This window comes from Cydia splendana, chromosome 18 (genome assembly GCF_910591565.1).
Source record: "Cydia splendana chromosome 18, ilCydSple1.2, whole genome shotgun sequence".
NCBI lineage: Eukaryota > Metazoa > Arthropoda > Insecta > Lepidoptera > Tortricidae > Cydia > Cydia splendana.
Window position 1 is genome coordinate 12,152,683 of NC_085977.1, and position 21,437 is coordinate 12,174,119.

Genomic DNA, 21,437 nt, shown 5'->3' on the forward strand with positions numbered 1-21,437 from the left:
AGGGTGGGAGTTACAAAGCTAACAATGACAAGTATTTTAGAAGGCACGCTAAGTGGCCAAAGCGACCGGCTGGAAGTTTGTGTGGACCAGGGAGAGACACATGTACGCCAATAAACAGACTGAGCGTGCTTTTGTTATAAATCCAACAACGAGTATCTAATAATAAGTAACTATACGTGTTATATTATAATGTTAACGTTTTACCTCTGGATTTTAAATTATGTATGAATGTAGCTGAGTTTTAAAATATGCTTTTAAACAGTGGAAATATATATCATGTTATTTGTATTGTAGATATAATAGTTTTTACTTTTAGAGACAGGCAAAGGCAGGATGCTTTGTTTATCTATTTGGAAATGAAAAGGGTTCATAATTGTATTCATGTTTCAGCCTATATACGTCCCAAAAACCTCCTCATGCGCGAGAGGGTTTGGGCTATTTCCCCAAAGAATAATACCCTACTTGAGCCAAGTATAAGCATAATATGATATTTTTGCCGATTGTAGACTAATCTATTTTTGTTATTCTCTCAGGGTATAGATGAAATTGAACATTTTATTTTTGATTTTTTGAACATGTGATTTCCAATTTGCCTGTATCAATATCAAAACATACTAGGGTGAAGGTGTCTACACAGTGGCTGTTGAACGAATCATCAATTTCTAGAGCGCGCTTTTCACTTGTTTAAATTGCATGATTTTTGTTTTGATAAATTTATTTCCAGATTGTAGTATTTATATTATACATATATCTATAAATTATATATTTCGTCGCCTAGTACCCTCCCATAATGCAATACTTCTTGAGGCTATTGCGGCACGAATTATCACTATGAAAATGACAAATTATAGAATAGTTGTGACACTTTTAATAAAATACCATTAAGCTAATTTTCTATCAAAAGATCAAAACTAAACGAGTGCTTTGTTCACAAACCTCATTATTGAAGAACTCCTCACTATCTATATAAATCGATACATTCTGAAACCAAGAAAACTACATAAATCATGAAAATATGAATTAGGGTCACATCGCCTTTATTTATTTTACAAGAACCAAAAAAATATTGATAATCTTAAAAAAAAATATTTTATGGTGTTGAATTGTGTGTTAAAAATGTTTTATTATTATTGTTTATTTTTTAATATTTTTATTTAACATTGTGATGACGATCGAATTATATTCAATTAATACGTGTTTCGTAAACATCCGTCTTAACCCATCGTTCGACCTAAGAAGTATACATTGAGATAAATTTTGCTTACAAATGCTTACAATGAAAATATTAACCATACAAAATAATGGCCCGCAATGTAAGACAATCCACAAGTTACGAGATACGAGCTTTTTAAAGTAACTGTCAACGCTTGTTGTTCAACCCAATACAACGCGTGGTGTAGCATTTATTGGCTGAATGAAATGGGTTTGACGCGTGTTATTTTGTTTTATGTACTTCGCAATGTTAATCCTATGAGCTGCATGTTTGCAGCATAAAGTAAACAGTTGAATATAATATATTAGGTAAGTAGGTATTATTACTACTACTAGATATACATATGTACATGGATAGATTTGTGTACCTGTTGCTAAAAGAAAAATATAACCTATAGGCACCTAGTATTATTTATGCACAATTGTTATTTAATTGAATTAATGAATGAAAATACTAACGAAAGAAATAGTTTAAAATGTCATAAATATGTCATTGATACGAATCAAAACTTAAAAAAAAATCCGTTTAATATACTCTGGCACGCCCACTTTGTCAGTAGGAAATTTAAAAGATGTAGGCGCGAAGAGTTGACATCCCATAGAAAATTTGAATGTCGCGCCTGTTTCTAGTGACCACGTGGTTGTGTTTGAGTATAGATGATAATATTTATATTGTGAAATGACATAAATATAGTTGGTCAAACCAAATTTGTCAGTAAATAAGAACAAAAAAACTATACTCATCATTTTCTTTTGGGTGCTAGTACTAGTGTAAGACAAAGATAGTATGATTCTCTCTACTCTTGTCTATGTTTGAAATGAGACAGTCCTTTGACAAACTATAAATAATTTTAAGTTCAGTAAGCATCAGTAAGTAAATGTAAATACCTACCTATATAAAGTGTCATTATATGGAACTTGATAACTATGTAAACAAACCGACATATTGAAATCATCATTCAGTGACAATTTCAATATGGCGGTTTGTTTACATGCATAGTTAGCAAGTTCCATAGAATGACACTTTACTTATTTAAGGTTAAAATAACGTCATCAAAAAACTAATAAGTAAGTAGTTCTATAGGATTTTAATAAGTAGCTAAAATATTAATACAATTAATAATCACAGTGTTAATTGCACTATGCCTCGCGTATTTTAATGTGTAAATAAAATAAAAATGTTTGAAGAGTTTTAAGTGTTTTTATGGCAGGTACCGTAAAACGGGGTCAACAGATATCGTGGGGTGAATAAAATTTTTTTAACTTTTTCTTTCAAGTTGTTATATTTAAGTACGTACAACTCTAAACTCAGAGTTTTTGGAATACGTATATAGTAGACTATTTATTCTCTACTTTGATACCAAAAGAACTTAATCAAACTGCCTAAAAGATAGATTTTTTTAACTCTAAAGTAAGGCTTCGCCGAGGTAAGAAATGAAGCCTGTCTGAACTTTGGTTTAGCGGTAAATGTAGGGACTTTAACAAAGTAAACATTAGCTAACCTGGTAATATAGTATCTGTAGTACCTACCTAAATAATAAATAATATCACCAATTTTCTCTTGAATGAAGCATTTTCTTACAAAAAACTACCAACAAGCAATTTTACATGATGAAGGGGTCAGTGGACACGCATATGGGGTGATTAGTTACGCCATAGGGCGTGATTACTGATTAGATACCACAAAAGGGTGAAAAAACACGCCTTGGGGGTTAAAAGACATGAAAAAACAATTTTGTATCAAATAACTGTTTAACAGATATATTTACTATTTGCCAATAAAGTAGGTATCAACATAATAATGACCAAATTCGATGCCTATGACTACTAAAACTTAATTTTTCTATTCACCCCTTTCTTGTGTCTATCGACCCCGTTTTAAGGATATGGCGAAAATATGTAGTTTTTCTAGTGTCCGACCGAAGGTTCGGTTTCGGTTTCGGTTTCGGCCAGTTTCGGCCAAAAAAACATGTTTCGGCTGTAGTTTCGGTTTCGGCCAAAAAACGGCCGAACCTTTCGGCCGGGCCGAAACTTACGAAATGGTACTTCGGACTAAGACCAAAAGTTGGGGAATAAGTAGGACAACAATAGTAATAACCTACATATACTGATTCATGTATAGGTACAGAAATTAATTGATTTATTATTATAAAACACAATTCCATTATGAGGGCGCCACTGGACGGTCGACGCAGTCTTAAGAGGCTGTCAATACCTATAACGCACACTGTCTAATTTTATCGGAGTGAATGAGATAGCACTGTCGGACGTAGCCGTTGGCCGAGTATCAGCTCGGCCCGAGTCGAACGATGTCTTTTTCGCTCTTATTCACTCACTTATTCAGTCATTTCCTATCTACCTCTAATGGCAAATTTTAAGCGAGGCTAAAGGCTACGCTCAAGTAGTGCCGCAAAGTTGATTTTCTGTACAGTTAATATTTTGCGAGGCTGAAAATCTGACTATTGTTTAAAATGAAAAAAAAAAAAACCCTTAAAAGTGTCCCCAGTACAATTTTTCATACGAATGCTCGACCAGAACCTAATTTTTTAGTCTTTACCTCAATTTACCATTGGTTTGTATTCCACATGTCCTCTACTTCAGCTTAGCCTTGGGCCTCCCTGCGCCATGCTCGGCCTGCGGTCTCGCTTTTTAATACAATGGACATTGGTTGGAGTCTGTGCTCAACTACTTATCCTGAAGCCTGAAGCACGGCTTTGACTTCGCATGAAAGTTCGCCTCACTGGGGCACTTCGGACTTTTAGGCCCAGGTGAAGATCGGTACGCGGCCTTGCGATCATCATCATTCACTTGCCCATTCATTTGGGGTCGGCACAGTATGTTTTTTTCGTCCATACCTCTCTCTCGCCCGTCATCTCATCATTCACTTGCGTTCGTTTCATATCATCTCTCACACAGTCCATCCACCTTTTTCTCGGTTTTCCACTCTTGTTACTTCCCTTGCGATATTGCTAACAAAAAAATTCGCGCTCGCTGCGCTCGCGTTTTTGGTTGGTTTTTTGGTTGACCCTATATCTAATCTACATGTTAGCTTGACTGATGAGTTAGACCAAGAAAATTCTGCAATGATTTTGATAGCATACGTAGTGCTACTAGTGCAAATGTTATTAATACGTCATAATTTCATAGAAGTTTTGACGTTTAAAATAACACTTGCACTGCGTGTGTTATCAAAATCATTGCAGAATTATCTTGGTCTAACTCCAGTAATTTTCTTAAAAAACTGCTTAATTTACATCAATTTCAAGGACATTGGGTGTTGACAGCCCCATAATATTTGTGTAAAAACGGTTTTAGGACATTTTATCAACGATTTTAGCAAGTCTACAAAAGTTTCGGTTTCGGTTTCGGTTTCGGCCGAAACTAGAGCCAAAGCCGAACATTCGGTTTCGGTTTCGGTTTCGGCAAAAAAACATGTTTCGGTCGGACACTAAGTTTTTCTTGATTTTCTCTGAATTGTAATTTCTTTAAATGTGGGTAAAAATTGATTTCACAAATGCAAAATTGAAGAACTAACCAAGACTCAAAAAATGATATCAATTTTTTTACTTTTATCATTTGATTTATTGGCGAAAGTCGTCCTTGAAGTTGAAAATCCTGTCTTTTCACCCCGTTTTACGGTACCTACAGTAATAACATGCCTGTATCATCTAAAATGTGTCACCTATACTACTAGAGTTAAACCAAGATAAGTCTGCAATGATTTTGATAGCACACGCAGTACAAGTGTTATTTTAAACGTCAAACTTTTATGAAATTATGACGTATAAATAACTTGCATTGCGTATGCTATCAAAATTGTTGGGTGCAGAATTATCTTGGTCTTACTCTGCCTATTACATTTTTCTCACGTAATGGTCTCATTGGAAGATCAATGCTGGAAGTCGCCAGCAACATGCTGAAATGAGGCCATTTCGTGGCACTTTATTCTTTCTACGTTTTATTTTCATTAATTGTCTTGTTTGTGTTTTTACGAATATTTCTATTATATTTCTATATTTGTCCGCAATTACCTTATTTATCCTTTAATACTATGACATTACTAATAACCAAGTAAAGCTTTTCCTATTCTGTGGCTAGCTCGATCTGTGTAAGATTGTTCCCATCCCCAAATATTTTTTAAATGGGTCAAAATTATTTTCGTTGTCTTGTTTCTGACCACTCTGTCACGCTTGTATTTCCGTCTTCTATCAAATTAATAAAAAAGTCGAGTGCTATCGCATGTCTTTCTAGCTGTAGATTATATTTAACATGAGAAAAATTAAAAACTCAATTTCATCTCACACAAAAAGCTACACTCCGTCACATTTTTTGGGGACAAAAAATAAGACAACGAAAATAATTTTGACCCAAATACCGTAAAACCACCCAAACCATAATCTAAAAGCTCCCAAAAGTATGTCAAAACAAAATGTAATATCTTCGTTCCGATGTGAATGTCACAGTTCTGCGGATTTTTATTTTCACAGAAGGACGAAAAAACTCAGCCAACGCCAAAAAAAAAGATTAGTATTGATATTTACTGGAATATAATTGGGTGGTTTTAGGATATTTAATTTAATTTATGTATATTGTTCCAGCTACCGACCCGTTGGCAACCCGATCTACAGCATGACGGAGCTGCTCCACCACAGTCGGGACTCCGTGTTCCTACAGGAGCTACGCCCTGGGAGCAGATACGAGGCCTCTCTAGTACTGGTGCCGCCACCTGGTGCCACCACTGAGCTGCACGACCCCGCTGTGCTCGAGTTCACGACCGCGCCTTATATCGGTGAGGGTGTTACTATGACTTGCTCTACTACAGCCGGGACTCCGTGTTCCTACAGGAGCTACGCCCTGGGAGCAGATATGAGGCCTCTCTAGTACTAGTGCCGCCACCTGGAGCTACTACTGAGCTGCACGACCCCGCTGTGCTCGAGTTCACGACCGCGCCTTATATCGGTGAGTGTGTTACTATGCTTGCTCTACTACAGCCGGGACTCCGTGTTCCTAGAGGAGCTATACCCTGGGAGCAGATATGAAGCCTCTCTAGTACTAGTGCCGCCACCTGGAGCTACTACTGAGCTGCACGACCCCACTGTGCTCGAGTTCACGACCGCGCCTTATATCGGTGTTACTATGACTTGCTCTACTACAGCCAGGACTCCGTGTTCCTACAGGAGCTACGCCCTGGGAGCAGATACGAAGCCTCTCTAGTACTAGTGCCGCCACCTGGAGCCACTACTGAGCTGCACGACCCCGCTGTGCTCGAGTTCACGACCGCGCCTTATATCGGTGAGTGTGTTACTATGACTTGCTCTACTACAGCCGGGACTCCGTGTTCCTACAGGAGCTATGACCTGGCAGCAGATATGAGGCCTCTTTAGTACCAGTGCCGCCACCTGGACTCTGGAGCCACTACTGAGCTGCACGACCCCGCTGTGCTCGAGTTCACGACCGCGCCTTATATCGGTGAGTGTGTTACTATGACTTGCTCCACCACAGTCGGGACTCCGTGTTCCTACAGGAGCTACGCCCTGGGAGCAGATATGAGGCCTCTCTAGTACTAGTGCCGCCACCTGGAGCCACTACTGAGCTGCACGACCCCGCTGTGCTCGAGTTCACGACCGCGCCTTATATCGGTGAGTGTGTTACTATGACTTGCTCTACTACAGCCGGGACTCCGTGTTCCTACAGGAGGTACGCCCTGGGAGCAGATATGAGGCCTCTCTAGTACTAGTGCCGCCACCTGGAGCCACTACTGAGCTGCACGACCCCGCTGTGCTCGAGTTCACGACCGCGCCTTATGTCGATGAGTGTGCTACTATGACGGAGCTGCTTCACCACAGCTGAGACTCCGTGTTCCTATAGTAGCTACGACCTGGGAGCAGATACGAGGCTTCTCTAGTGCTAGTGTCGCCAGCAAATATTTAACATGAAATGCCATGAAAATCTTCTCCGTGAGAAATGCCTACTCGTAAGTGAAAGCAGAAGGAACGGTGTAAGAAGTCCCGTAGGTCATGTTACTCGGCAACGGTTTCGCTCTTTTATCGATCTACATGTACAGTCGACGTCAAGATATGTTTATGTTTACATTTTTCGCCTTATTCCAATGGATCTTTCACGTCGTTCATATCTTTGACGTCGACTACGTCTAGGTTTAAAGGTTAAAATAAAATGTGAGAATTTAATTACTTACCTAAACCCTTACCTTCTCATTCCAGACCCATACAACTGGTCAGTGCAGCTGGAAGCCCGCTCGGTAGGGTCTGAGGCGGCGGAGCTGACATGGCGCGGCGTGCCCGCGCCGGCCGAGCGCTGGGTGCGCGTGTACCGCGCGGCGCACGCGTGCGGCGGCGGCCGCCGCGAGCACGACGCGTTCCGGCTCGCCGTGCGCGACCAGGCGCCCGTCATCACGCTCACTGGCCTGGAGTCTGACACAAGGTCTCTTTCTTTCTCTTAGCATTATCTCTCTCTTTCATACCCGGAACCCACATTCCGCTTTGCGACATTTCCTCCTCCACTTCGGAACCAGTACCACGAAAACCGAAAATCGCGAATTCCGGGGGATTTTTCTCTTTTACTCCAGTGAAGGCGTGATTAGAGTGACAGAGCAAGATGCCCGCAATTTGCGAACTTCGATTTTCCCGGTAATAGCCCAGAAACTAGCTATAGTTTTTACTATTTCCACCAAAACAATGAAATTAGTTAAAGGTAAAAACAATGAAATTATATCGCGGTAGACCCGTTTGTGTAATTAAATATGTATTTCAACCAAGCTTATCCGCTTATACACAAAAGACTCGTAACCAACGATGTAACGAACTATGTTATGATATTAAGTTAATTATGTGCTAAATGTGAATTATTTTCATTTTCAGGTGTCGTGTGTGGCTTGAGCTGTTCCTTACAAATGGAAAAGTGAAGACCAGTAACGTGCTAGAAATTAACACAAAGTCGCTAGACTCGCCTGAGCCAATCGACAGTGAGTATAACATGATCTAATACAAAAATTATCTTGGCATTAAGATTATACAAGAACAATGAAATGTAATGTAATGAAATGAAGTGAAATTTATTAATGTATGTTGAGAATGGGTTACAATGCATCATTAACAAAAAAATTTTTTGCATCTAACTATTCACGACTTCGTTGTGTAACGAGAAACATAAAATGCTGCGAAATAGTTAAATTGACTACCTACTGGTCTGCTGAGTCTCACTTTTCACCATTTCCAGATGTCATCGAAGCCTCATCAGTGGGTGGCGCCATGGCGCCGCGGGGAGATTACTACGGAGCTCTAGTGGTAGTGGGCGTGGTGGCCGCTCTGGGCGCGCTCACGTCACTGTTGCTTCTGCTGGTGGTTGTCCGTCGACATCGCCCGCGCTCTGTACCTATTACTCGTAAGTAAACGATGGTGTTTCCACATTTTATTTATTTTTAACTATGCTACTCAACCCCATTCAAATGGTGATGTACTTACTACTGCGTCAGTCAATTAAAAACTAACGGCATGCTGGGGCTAGTATTATGAATATAGCTAGTACCTATCACACTAATACTCATTTAGTGTCGTAGAAATATAGCTAGTATGTTCCTTCTCACTTCCCAGATTCTCTACTCTACTCTTTAAGATTAAAAAACAAAAATTAATCAAGGCTTACTTGTTTACAGCTGTACCTACCGCTCCAAGGGAGTCGTCGCTTCCACCGTACGACAACCCCGCGTACAAACTAGAGTTACAGCAAGAAACTATGGGTAAATAACCACAACTATTGTAAATGATACCTTACCTTTCAAGCTTTAAAGTCTATATTTAGTTGCCTTACCTCAGTGCTCTGTCCGAGTCCGATCTCCGAAAATGTATGACAACATAGAAAATAGAACCTTATTCTTCAACTAATGTTGTATTTTCCAGATCTCTGACAATTAAGCTCCCGTGGGCACACGAACGGCCTGAACGGGATCTCAGAGCGCGGCGTGGACGTGCCAAACGGCCGGCATTACAACGAAATGGGCGTTTAAAGGGCCGGCTACGAAACAAGTGTCAAGACATTGTAGGAAGAAATTGAATGCCAGTAAACAGAAGCTGTGCTAGATGCACACTTGCAAGAAATTTTATATAGGAGACTACTTCTAACTGTACCTCGAAGATGAAAAACAATCTGTCAGAAAGTTGGCCAGTAGTTTTTGACGTAGTACTCGTATGGTTGGACTTATCGCGTGATTGTGACAATATAAAACGTGCGTCTTTTACTATAGGTACATACCTATACAGTAGTCCGAAAGTGACGTATGTTATTGCTTGAAATAATTTCGCCATAAGAGCGACCATAAGATCGTCAGCAGCTTTTATTCTTCGGATTTTTTAGTACAATGTCTTATTTGTGGACGTAAAATGCCGTCAAGCCTGCTCAATGGATGGACTGATTACCAATTATTTTGCTACTAAGCTGCTTCGCGTAGCTGTATTTAGCAAGTATTAGCACTCCATCTCTTTCTTTTGACTTAAAAACAAGAGATATATGATATTTGTCAAGTTAAGTGAAGCATAAAAGGAAATACCGATATATATTGTGAGCGATATATATTCTAAGAGATAGTCGAGAATGGATCCTAATTAAAGAAGTAGTGGACTGTTACAGATTACTTCTATAGCAGTGAGTGAAAGTGACTATGATCAAGTGCAAAGTGTTAGCCAAAACTAATAGTGTTATAGTGTAAGATATATAGATATTGTTTACGTGTAGGTAACTATTACTTTATTAGGAGTCAAAATAACAGGATTGTACCTACCTACATATTTGTAATGAAATATTTTACTTTGTACCTATACACTACGACATATTCTTTGAACAAATCGATATCGTTGTTAACTTTAATTACTCTATTTCGAAATCAGTTTAGTTACAGTCAATTTAGGATATGGAAAAAGTATAACTGGTCAAAATATGGTTCGAAAATGGGAAAAATATTTTTAATACTATCTTCAGATGTGGCTGTTCCAATCTAGTAATTAAAGTTAAATTATATTATAGTCTGGATAAATTATAAAGTGCGTAATTGCCGTAAAGTACTGCAATTCAAGTGCATTGTGATCAAAAACACCGTATACTTACGGCAGCAGTTCTATTGCCGTATCTCCCATACATTTTTCCCGCAGTATTTCGATTTTTTTTTAGTGACACGGCAATATTTTTAAGATTTTCTCTTTAAGCACGGCAATTTAAGACTGTTCAGGGCAACCCCAACAAATAATAAGGTATCCGGAAAAATTGGAAATCGCTTTAAATCATGTGTATATTACAAGATTGAGGACATCGTCAAAAACAGGGTGTCATACTTGACTCATTTTGTTTTTGTAAAGTATATACTCGTATTGTTATAGTTATACCTAACTACCCTCATAGAGATTATTTTAAAACGTGCTTTATAATCAGTGAATACAGATAGTGCATAATTATTTTTCATCGTATTTTCACGGAAACTTACGAACGTGTCTTGCTATTTCATTCAGTCTCGGTACATAAAGTACTGAGGTTGACTGAAGTAACATGACAAATACGAACGTTTCCGAGAAAATACGATGGAAAACAATTATATGCAGCATCTGTACTTGTTTAATTACAACATATCAGTTCAATTGACATATTCGCTTGAAGTATTTATTATTTAATGTTTAAAGACTATAAGTATATTAAAGCATAGATTTTTTAATGAAAAATAGAACCAAACACATATTTTTAAATCTTGTAAATCTTATTTCATCGAATAAATGTAACATATATTAATAAACCTATAGGTCCTCTTTATGATAATTTAAACCATGTTAATTTTTTTTTTTTTCATTTTTGCATTATTCAAACTTTCTTAGCTAAAATAAGTCGTGGTAATTTTTCTTACATTTAATACAGCGTGGTAATTTTAAACACTGCTTTTTGAGATTAAAAATGTACATAATGTTGCCATGTTTTCGTAGTTATCTTAGCGTATTTATAAAATGTAATCAGAGTTTGGACAACGAATTTTTTAAGTAAAATTGATGGATTACGCAAGTGCCTTTTGAATCGACCAACATTTTGATAAATTGAAATTTGTATATAGTGTTAATAAGTTAAGTAATATTAAGTGTAACGTACGCTGTGGTACTGATATTATGTATTTGTATAGTTTAAACTAATGAAGGTTTATAATGAAATACTGCCGCAAATCGTTAAACTTATTATAATATAGCTTTACAGGTTATTTCTTGTTTTATTTGCACCTAATGTTAGTTACGTAATCTTATCAAAAAGTAAAAGGTACTTACACGGAAGAATTAAATAATATCGTAAACCCCTTTTCTTTCATCGCGTCATATTCACGAGTGACTTTACCTAGAGTAGTTGTTAATTTTTTTTATCGTTATTTTGCCCTATACACGTTCCAAAGGTTCTAAATATTAGACAGATCTCCTGAACACATTTTGCATAGGTGATTTGATACCGACAAATAATTGGTGGGTCACGTGGAGATATTCCTTTATCAAACTAAACGACTGAAGAAAACTTTCAAATATATCTTTATTAGAGATTTTACTACCTCGGGATACTTGCATGAACAGTAAGAAAGGGAAAGGAGTTGCAATTACAAAAACATCATTTAATTCATATACAACACCAAATCACATTATATTTTCTATATATTTCTTAGTAGGTACATAATAGATTTCTTTATATAATTTTATGTTCTAAGGACTACCTAACCAGCAATGAACCGTGCAAGTTTATAACGCCGGAGCGTACACAGTTCCATTTTCAATTGGTAATAAGAATTGAAAAACACGTTAAATTGTTTTTTATTTATTGTATTTAATAATAAAAATATTATGTTAAGAAAATATATAAGGAGCCAGAGGTAATCGTAAATAATCATGTTCACTGGGCCCGAAAGGAAGTTCTCTGATCGCATAATTACCTCTATGTTTATAAATATCTTTATTATATACCTTATGTCTGTAACAATAACGTCTATGCTATTAATCCTTCATCTTCCTGGCGCACGCTGGGTGACATGGGAGGATGCGCCACGAAAATCGGATGCTGTCAAATGGACGTCATTTGGCTGGGACAAATGCCGTCCATTTGATTATTTAAACGAAACAATCAAACAAAAATAAACTCTAAAAACTTAAAAACGTTAAAAAGAAATGGAAACGTTTCAGAAAAACGTTTCTAAATTTATCTCGATTAACTAAAAATTATAAGCGTATTAAAAATCAAATGATTTGTAAGAAATAACGGACTTGTAGTATCAAGCAATTTTACAGATTTTTGAGAAAATATGTTTATGGTCAAATACTTCTCCGTAAAATAGATTGTTTTGCTCGACTTTGGTAAGCGTCAGGACCCCTGGACCACTTGAGATATTTGATGTTTAGATAATATCAAAATACACTACCTTTTTGCTACTATTTGGTACCTAACTTCAAATAATTAGTACCTCGATTGACAGCGAAAACCCGAAGAACTAAAGTGGCCATACATTCTGACGTCAGGATGTCTGGACCATTTTTTTTACATGGTTTGTGACAACACAACTACATGACATGTTAGTAAATATTTACTACCTTTTCAGTACCTCAACATATATTTTATTTTTATTTTTTTGGCGACCCAGAAAAAAGATACACTTAAAAAAAGAAATCTTATAATACTCATAATGTTATAGTCCCTGGTGTTCACTTAATTATACGGCAAATGATGATGATGGAATTTCCTTTTGCAGAGTTGCTCCTTTTGACTCACAGACTGATTTGGGAAGGGGAGCCAATCGAATTTTTGATGCAAAATTTTGACTTAAAGGGGGGTGCCCCCCAAAATTAATAAAAAAAAAAGTTTTGCTATGTGGTCAAGTTTGGTGTCATTTTCGTGTAACACAAGGATGCTAAATTCGTTTCTGATATTTAATTTATACGGTTTCATACAGGGTGTCCCTAGCCATTGGACAAAGCCGAAATGTACATATGTATTAGGGTATTTAGAACCAGTATACAAAGTATCATAATAATCGGTGTAGCGGTTACGAAGAAATTAACAAATTATGTTTTTTTTACTTTGGAGCAACCTGTATGTGTTAGTAGATCCTGAGGTAATAAATAGTATGAAACCTTCTTCGACCATTTTGATTATCTTTTTTATTTATGACATTAATAAGATTCTGACTTTTGACAAATGTCATGCCGCCCATTGCCCATTGCCGCACATTTTCAAAAAAATTGTCAAAAGCACTGCCAAAGATGTATGTTTCTTTTTGTTGTCGATTATTGGAAATAACTTTTGTTTGATAATGTATCTTTTTATCTTTTGATCTAATTTAAAAAATATTACCGTTACAGCATTTCTTAGAAGTAACCCTACGTGGGATTTCAGGGTTTCTCCAATGGCTATATCCTGTATAAATAATTTAAAAAAAATACATATAAAAATTTGGTATTTTTATTTTTTTCGAATAAAAGCCTGTAAAATAAGAATATTTTTATATGCACACAAAAATAAAAATTTCATGAAAAAGCCCAGTAAGGCTATTTTTTTATAACGAGGAATTACTATTCCTCGTTATAAAAAGTATACATATGGCATATTTATGTTACATTAGTGAGAACAAAAAAAATAAATATTTGGCAATGACGAGCATAAGCAATGTTAAAGAGTGTTTACAAATATATAGATAGTAAAATCTTTAAAATACGAAATAATGTAATTATTAGTCTATTTCCCTTTTTTTTCTTTTGATTAACTCGATAATGACTTCAAACTTAATGCAGAAACCTAAACAGATGCTTTCATAAATTTATGATTGTATGGGACAAATCATCCACACCGCACCAAAAATCAAGGTGGCTCCCGTTTCTAAAATGATCGAAGGGTTCTAAGGACTCACTATGCTAAAGGGTATCTCATCATTATGAAACGCCGTAATTCTTATAGCTGTAACTCATCTTTGTATACTATTCAGTGAGCTGGTAGTCCAAAGTAAGTCTGCATTTAATTTTTTTTTTCTCTACATTTTTATAAATAAATATGCCATGTGTATACTTTTTATAACGAGAAATAGTAGAGCTTTTTCATGCAATTTTTATTTTATGTGTATATATAAAAATTAGAAAAAATTAGGCATTTATTCGGAAAAAAATAAAATGGCAAGTTTTTATTTATATTATTTTTATGAAACCGTATAAATTAAATATCAGAAATGAATTTAGCATCCTTGATTTACCCGAAAATGATACGAAACTTGAGCACATAGCAAAACTTATTTTTTTACAAATTTCGGGGGGCACCCCCTTAAGTCAAAATTTTGCATGAAAAATTTGGTTGGCTCCCCTTCCTAAATCAATCTGTTAGTCAAAAGGAGCAACTCTGCAAAAGGAAATTCCATCATCATCAATTGCCGTAAATCGCACTTTTTTGTCGTGAACGCCACGGACTATACTTAGATATAAATATAAACTAAATAATAATGACGAACAAAAATTAATTAAACTAATAACTAAAAATGCTAAACTAAAACTACCGAAAAAATAAAAAAACCTACAAATAAAAGGACTATTAATGTTATAAATATCAAGTGACAAGTATAAGTATGTAAACCGCGTTAAAATCACGCCAAGAAATGTGGTTTTTATTATTAAATCATGTACAAACAACAACACTCTTAACTGTATATTGTTGAACCTTATTACAAAGACATAAGGTCCACCGATGTACAGTTAACAGTGTAGGCGATGGTACTTACTTTCAATTCTAGTTAATAAAATGATTCTTTTTATTTAAGTGTATGATTTTATAGCCACAATCATAAATATATTATGTATACTTATCCCAAAAACAAAAGCTATACATAGCAAAAAAAACCTAATATAAAATTTCTTTTTTGAACATACTTTTTTTCTGGAATACCAAAAAGGATGGAAAAAATATATGTTGAGGTACTAAAAAGGTAGTAAATATTTACTAGCATGTCATGTAGTTGTGTTGTCTCAAACCATGAAAAAAAAATGGTCCAGACATCCTGACGTCAGAATGTATGGCCACTTTAGTTCTTCGGGTTTTCGCTGTCAATCGAGGTACTAATTATTTGAAGTTAGGTACCAAATAGTAGCAAAAAGGTAGTGTATTTTGATATTATCTAAACATCAAATATCTCAAGTGGTCCAGGGGTCCTGACGCTTACCGACTTTGAACCTGAATTTTGATATGTCGTATCATCCACAAACTAAAGTCAAAGATAAACTTCTCACGTCTCACATCACCAAAATAAGGTAGATATCTGTTTAAAAAGAAGTAATAATTACAACTAAATTATAATTAAAAAATGCTATAATAGCCATTAAAGTGAGAAGCTCACGCCTGCATAAATTAATAATTTTTACGACAAATAAAATAGAATAAGTACCTACAAAAATTAATATGAGTAAGAATTATTCCAACCAACAATAATTCTCCTCCTGCTTTGAATTTCAAAATAAAGGCCACAACTTTCAATTATTTTTCAGTATTTTTTAATAAATTGATACAAAACCTATATTAACCTAAATAGGTAGGTGTATATGTGTAAAAAAAATTTGAAAATTGTGGCCGACATACTCCATGCGATGAAGTATTTTTTTTATAAATTTGTGTGAACTATTTCAAAATTGTAGGAGAAATATTAAACTACAAAATACTGCAAAATATGCTCAGTAAAACCAAGTTGCTGGTAATTGGTTCCGAAATCTACAGATTTACCGATTTATTCAAATGTGAAATAAACATTAATCGCATGGAGTAAACTTTGGATATGGTCACCACCTGTTCCTTTTTTTGCGTTATACGTTCGTAACATTTGAAAGCACTGCTTTAATATTTATTTTAAAAATTGTTTTAATCTTGGCTCGAATGTATCGGTTGCTAAAAAATAGAAGGTATAAAATATTTTCAAAGAAGGATTGGTTCACGTTATCAACAGTGTCATATCAAGCATTCAAAATATGAAAAAAATATTCAATGAAGTTATCAATTAAATGGTCGTATATTAATCGGTTGTCAACTATATTTTACGTTACTTCGAACACACTTACGTTCAGATATGAAATCTAACTTATCATTCAAAAAATAAAGGTCCTCATTATAAAGACAATAACTTCAAGTTCCACACATTTTCACTAGTAGAAGCAGTAAATTCTGATGATAAACTCGTTTGCTAGACTCTTATTAGATCACCCATCACCACTTGGTCTGCACCTTTCGCCACAATTGCTCTCTCGACTTTACCAAAACTGACTAGACTGATTTAGTGGCTAACACATTCCCAAATTTTTTTTTTTTATCTTTTTCATAAACCAATCAACATAGCCTGAGATCAGATCGCGTTACAAGTTTACATTAAGATGTAATTTTGTTCCGCCTATTATTTTTCAACCTTTACTTTAAGCACACAAAATAAAGTTTTTTTTCCGCCGTAGCAAGCACGCACGTATTTAGTAGCAGCACGCGTTAACACGCATTAGTAACTAGCATCCTTTAATCTGACCCCACAATTTAAGGCGCTACTTTAATATTTGCTTAAAATACGCAATATATTTTCAGACACTTACTGGTTTTTTAATATTTTCTAAGTGAACGACGACTTTATATATTTTTGCTGTTAAACACGTGAATTATAATTGATACTGAGATACCTTCATTCAATGTTCTGCGCAAATCATTGTTCTATACTTATTCAACGGTCATTTAAAAACACTCAGCAGCAAATATCGACGTAACGACTTAATATCTTAGTGTTTGCACTTGTCTTTATATTCTTGGTTTTTGTATCAATACGTATAAGTTCTGATCTTCCTTTCCAACTGGCCGGTGGATAAAATCCCTTCAACTTCTCTAAATTATCGCTAATTAAAAGGATGTACTTTGGTGCGTGTTAAACATGTGCCTGGAAGTATGATCGCGTTTACCGTTATAATTTAATCACCTGGTCCGACTAAGGCGCTCACAAATATCTGTACACGCCTCTATTGTCAAGGCGTTAGAGTGCCTGTTCAGATATTTTTGAGCACCTCGGCCGCTCCGATATATCTAATGGCGACTGTACCAGGAATCTGAAAAGGTCCGCAACTGGGTAGCGACAAGGTTCGCCCACAGGCGCGTGCCTGTGCCCACAGGATGGGTTTACATTTCGGCCGGAGTTGAGTCAAAATATGTCTCTCGCGCGGTGCGTTAATACATGTATTAGATGTGTAAAGTTTAATACAGATCCGTTCGATTTGAACTGACAGCGTTCGTACATTCGTTCATTATGCGGTCACTTTAATAGTTGTCAACACTAGACGTTTGACAATACAGCTTCATACTTGCCTATTCTTAACTTTACACATTCTAAAATTGTTTTTGATAACGGTAAACTCGAGCATAAATGGGGTTGGCCGGGATTTAGCAGATGGCGCCAGCATAGCTTGCCCTGTCAATCCCTAGAATTGTGCCAAATTTTTGTTTTTTTAATGGAAGTTTATGCCCTGGATGCCAGCCCTTTAAGCCAAACCTCGTAGAAAAAGGGGCAAGCTATGATGGCGCCATCTAAGCAAACCTTTGACAGTTGCCAACCCCATTGGAGCCGCAGCCAAAATGACAATCACTTAACGACAACGAATCTATTTGGTTAACAGCTACGAAATGTGACGTAATCATTCATTACGAGTACTTAAGTTTCATTTGGCATTTCTTGCGAAAGATTGTCACTCGGCCTGGCCTGATCTTCCCTTCGGCTACGGCGGTCTCGGTCTGTCTAATGCTGAGCGTCCTCGTGCGCCTTCTTGACGACGGCTAGCTTGGAGTGCGGGTCTTGCGGCTGCAGCTGCGCGTACGGCGGCGCGCGCGTGCCGTGCAGCACGAGCGACCAGCCGCGCAGCCAGCCGGAGGCTTGCGACGGGCTTGAGCCGCCGTTGAAGCGAGCCTGCGCGATACAATAACATTTTAAATTTGAGGCTTGAACAAGAAACATTTTTAACCGTTTTTTCTGAGAATGTCTTTGTGGATTGACATTATAATAGAGTTGGGCCGTGTTAAGTTTTCATATCAAGTGCTACTTCAAGTAGGGTGCTTCTATACCTACTTCATTCTTAGCGTAATCAGAGTACATTGGGGTCTTGAGTTAATAGATAAAACCGAGTCTTAGCCAACACTTCTCTTAAGTAACACATTCAATTTACACTTTTAAATCAGTTGTAAACTGAGGGTAAGTAAGCTGAGATTTGCAATTACGATATTATAAACATTATTGACATTAATGTCAACTCATCAGGATTAAGAAGAAGAAGTTTACATCTGCTTGCTTCCATAAACTCCACTATCTATTTTTACCGAAATTCATACGGAGCCGGAACAACAGCAACGTAATTAAATAAAATATCAAATAAACAAATTTTAAATCTTACTTTTTTAAAGAATAATTAAAACAGGTCAGTAAATCTGTATCAAGGGGTTTTGGCAATAACTGTGTACCTCTAAAGTCCACGTGCCCTGCGGGTACTCGCCCCAGGTGTGCGTGGTCATGAATGGCCACTTGGCGAAGCCGTCCCGGCTATCATCATCGTTGGCTCGCCTACTCAGGATCATCGACCTGCAAAATAAAATAAAAAACATTCAGAAAACTTGCTCGAATTTCATAGACTCTTGTGGTAGAAAAACTCCCGAGGCCTGGATGTGCATCTTAGACAATCATGTTTGAACCATCTGATCATCTGAGTATGCGTTTAGAAGTTAAGGAAATAAAATTCTCTATACAGCCAGGTTTCATGCCTGCAACGCGGAGTATGTTCCCACTAGAAGTGTGGATTGTCCCGATTCAGATGCTAAGTTTGCTCAGATTTGGAATCTAGAGATACGGAAGGTTAAGCGTACGTGTAGGGATAGCGGGTCTTCCGTACAGCAACAGAAGCAGCAGAAAGGAACGTACTTCGTGCCCATGGGGCTCGTGAGGAACAGCTCCAGATCTCCGCGGCGCGTGGCGTTGGCGCTGACTACGGCCTGCACGTGCTCCAAGTAGCGGACTTCGCTGGGCGAGCCGCCGCATGCCGTCGTCTCGATGCGGAGGAAAATGCTGCCTTCTGACGGGATTTTTCTGTAATAGAACATATTAGTAAATTGATTTGATGCATTTATTCCACCAGGATATTTTACCTTGAATTCCTACCTATTCAATACCTATTGTTATTCAGTCCATTGGTCATCGAAGGATTGCCAAGATGCCGCCAACGTGCTGGTTTATGGTATTCATGGAGGTTATAGGCTTTGAGCTGAATTGGAAGGCAGAATTTTGGCCAGCTTGCAGCACATAGTAGGTACTGCAATCTTGGCAACCAATGCCATGATACACGCGTCAGCACGCCGAGAGCCTAGATATGGTGGTGTAGGTGTAGACTTACGTGTGGGTGTTGACGGAGCCAGCCTCGCAGTGGTACCGCGGCGGCACGGAGCGCCAGTTGGCAGCCAATGCAGTCATTGCCCCAGCGTCCAGAACGCCAAACCCGAAGAGATGATTAAACTCCAGCCCGACCCCGTTCATCGTCCAGTGGAAGCGGCCCTGAAATAAAACAATTGGTTTATTCTTTTAAATAATTTTGAATGAAGCAGAGACGGAGAGAATATAACACTACGTTTCGATTACTAATCAAAAATAAACACACTATTACTTATTTAAATATCAAAAAAATTGTATACAAACCATCAACTATGTTTATAATCTAACTTACTTAACTCGGGTTACAGCGTTATTACAGTAAGTAACTAGTTAAATTAATTTACCCTAAGTATAGACGAAACATAATTAATTATCCCAGAGATCATTAGTTACAGTTACCGAGAAGGGCTCCACGCTGTTATTAACTTAGTTTGGTTCATATACCCAATATTGTAAACAGAGTAATAAACTTCCAAAGTGGGATGAACATTGAACACCCACTAAGCATATTTACTGGAAATTGACGTTACAGTGCCAAGTCAGCCTTCGATGTGTGGGAAGTGATCGTAAAATGTACCAATCTTCATAAAAAGTCAAATTACAGTCACATCGCAGCGCCTACACCTCATAGGACCATAAAAATTAAATAGACTTAATTTAGCACCTCAAATATGATAAAGTTTATTACATTTTCCCAGAAATTCCATACATCAACACTAAGCACATACAGACATACAATGTAACATCGCCCACACTGTTAACGTGTTGTCAACCTTTTTGCAAAGAAATAAGGTTTATGGATGGTGTTCCTAATATCACACTATTTACACCTAAATAAAGTACACATACCAACCTAGTTAAAAAGGGCCAAACCTTTGCATCGTAAAGCGAGTTCCTCTTTGAAGTCAACACGGTCAGATGCTGAATGTCCCGCCAAGTTAAACTCGGGCTAGAATGAAAAAGAAACGGTTTTATGTTTAACGTTTTTTACAGAAGCCAAATGGTAGTCACATTTTAATTTCTTAGCTTTAAACTCCAGATGTTTTTGAATGGTATTTTCGAGATTGAGCTGACTAAAGACCCACCTCTCACATTCGTGTTCAGATGCTGCTGAATAATATTAATCCCAAATCAATTTGAAATTAAGAGACATTTCTGCTCTCTTTCTCGCGTGGCAAAAATCGGTGAAATAAGACTTGTTGTGCGCTGATTCGCACGCGATTTGAACATAGAATAGGCAAGGAAAACTGCATAAATGACAGTGACTCACTTGGCATGAAGTGCCAGAGCGAAAACTCCAGCGGCCTCAGGTGCCGCCGCGGATGTCCCAGAGTGCGTTGCCGTGCACTTGCCATACAAGTCAGTGGTGGCTACACCGGTGCTTGGGTCCCTTGCGCCATTACTGAACGTGCTAGCCAGAGTGGAGGAGCAAGACTCGTCGTAGTGTGCGTTCTGGCCGTCGTTGATAGCGCTGAAATAAATGAAGCCAGGATACGTAATTTTTATAACTAGAAATTTTATTATTGACCATCCCTGGTGGAGATTTACGACTGCAAAATTGTAGACAGAACAGCTAAATGGGCTAATCTACTTAATAATATCCACCTCTTGTACGACGAGTATAATGAGTGATTTATATAGCTAGCCTATACCTACCTTAATAATAGGTAAATTATACAGTTTGGTTTAAACTATACAGTGTGGAAAGATAAGTCGGGCCCTGGAGGGAAACTACCTTTCCTTAAGCTGGCTG

General features: G+C 37.1%; 2 protein-coding genes across 2 annotated transcripts in view; one reads left to right on the forward strand and one right to left on the reverse strand.

Annotated features, from left to right (window-relative positions):
• The window catches only part of LOC134799150 (putative epidermal cell surface receptor), a 97,713-nt gene extending 86,258 nt beyond the window's left edge, over positions 1 to 11,455 (forward strand). Inside the window, exons 14-19 of the mRNA XM_063771557.1 lie at positions 5,811 to 6,001; positions 7,434 to 7,653; positions 8,091 to 8,194; positions 8,449 to 8,613; positions 8,885 to 8,968; positions 9,129 to 11,455. Coding sequence (XP_063627627.1) covers positions 5,811 to 6,001; positions 7,434 to 7,653; positions 8,091 to 8,194; positions 8,449 to 8,613; positions 8,885 to 8,968; positions 9,129 to 9,136 — 772 coding nt within the window. The 3' untranslated portion in view covers positions 9,137 to 11,455. The remainder of the gene's footprint in view (positions 1 to 5,810; positions 6,002 to 7,433; positions 7,654 to 8,090; positions 8,195 to 8,448; positions 8,614 to 8,884; positions 8,969 to 9,128) is intronic.
• A 6,500-nt stretch (positions 11,456 to 17,955) lies between these two features.
• The window catches only part of LOC134799097 (neuroendocrine convertase 2), a 110,159-nt gene continuing 106,677 nt past the window's right edge, over positions 17,956 to 21,437 (reverse strand). Inside the window, exons 9-14 of the mRNA XM_063771488.1 lie at positions 20,955 to 21,155; positions 20,558 to 20,633; positions 19,650 to 19,807; positions 19,181 to 19,345; positions 18,727 to 18,844; positions 17,956 to 18,178 (exon numbers count right to left, since the gene is read on the reverse strand). Of these exons, the coding sequence (XP_063627558.1) occupies positions 18,011 to 18,178; positions 18,727 to 18,844; positions 19,181 to 19,345; positions 19,650 to 19,807; positions 20,558 to 20,633; positions 20,955 to 21,155 (886 nt within the window). The 3' untranslated portion in view covers positions 17,956 to 18,010. The remainder of the gene's footprint in view (positions 18,179 to 18,726; positions 18,845 to 19,180; positions 19,346 to 19,649; positions 19,808 to 20,557; positions 20,634 to 20,954; positions 21,156 to 21,437) is intronic.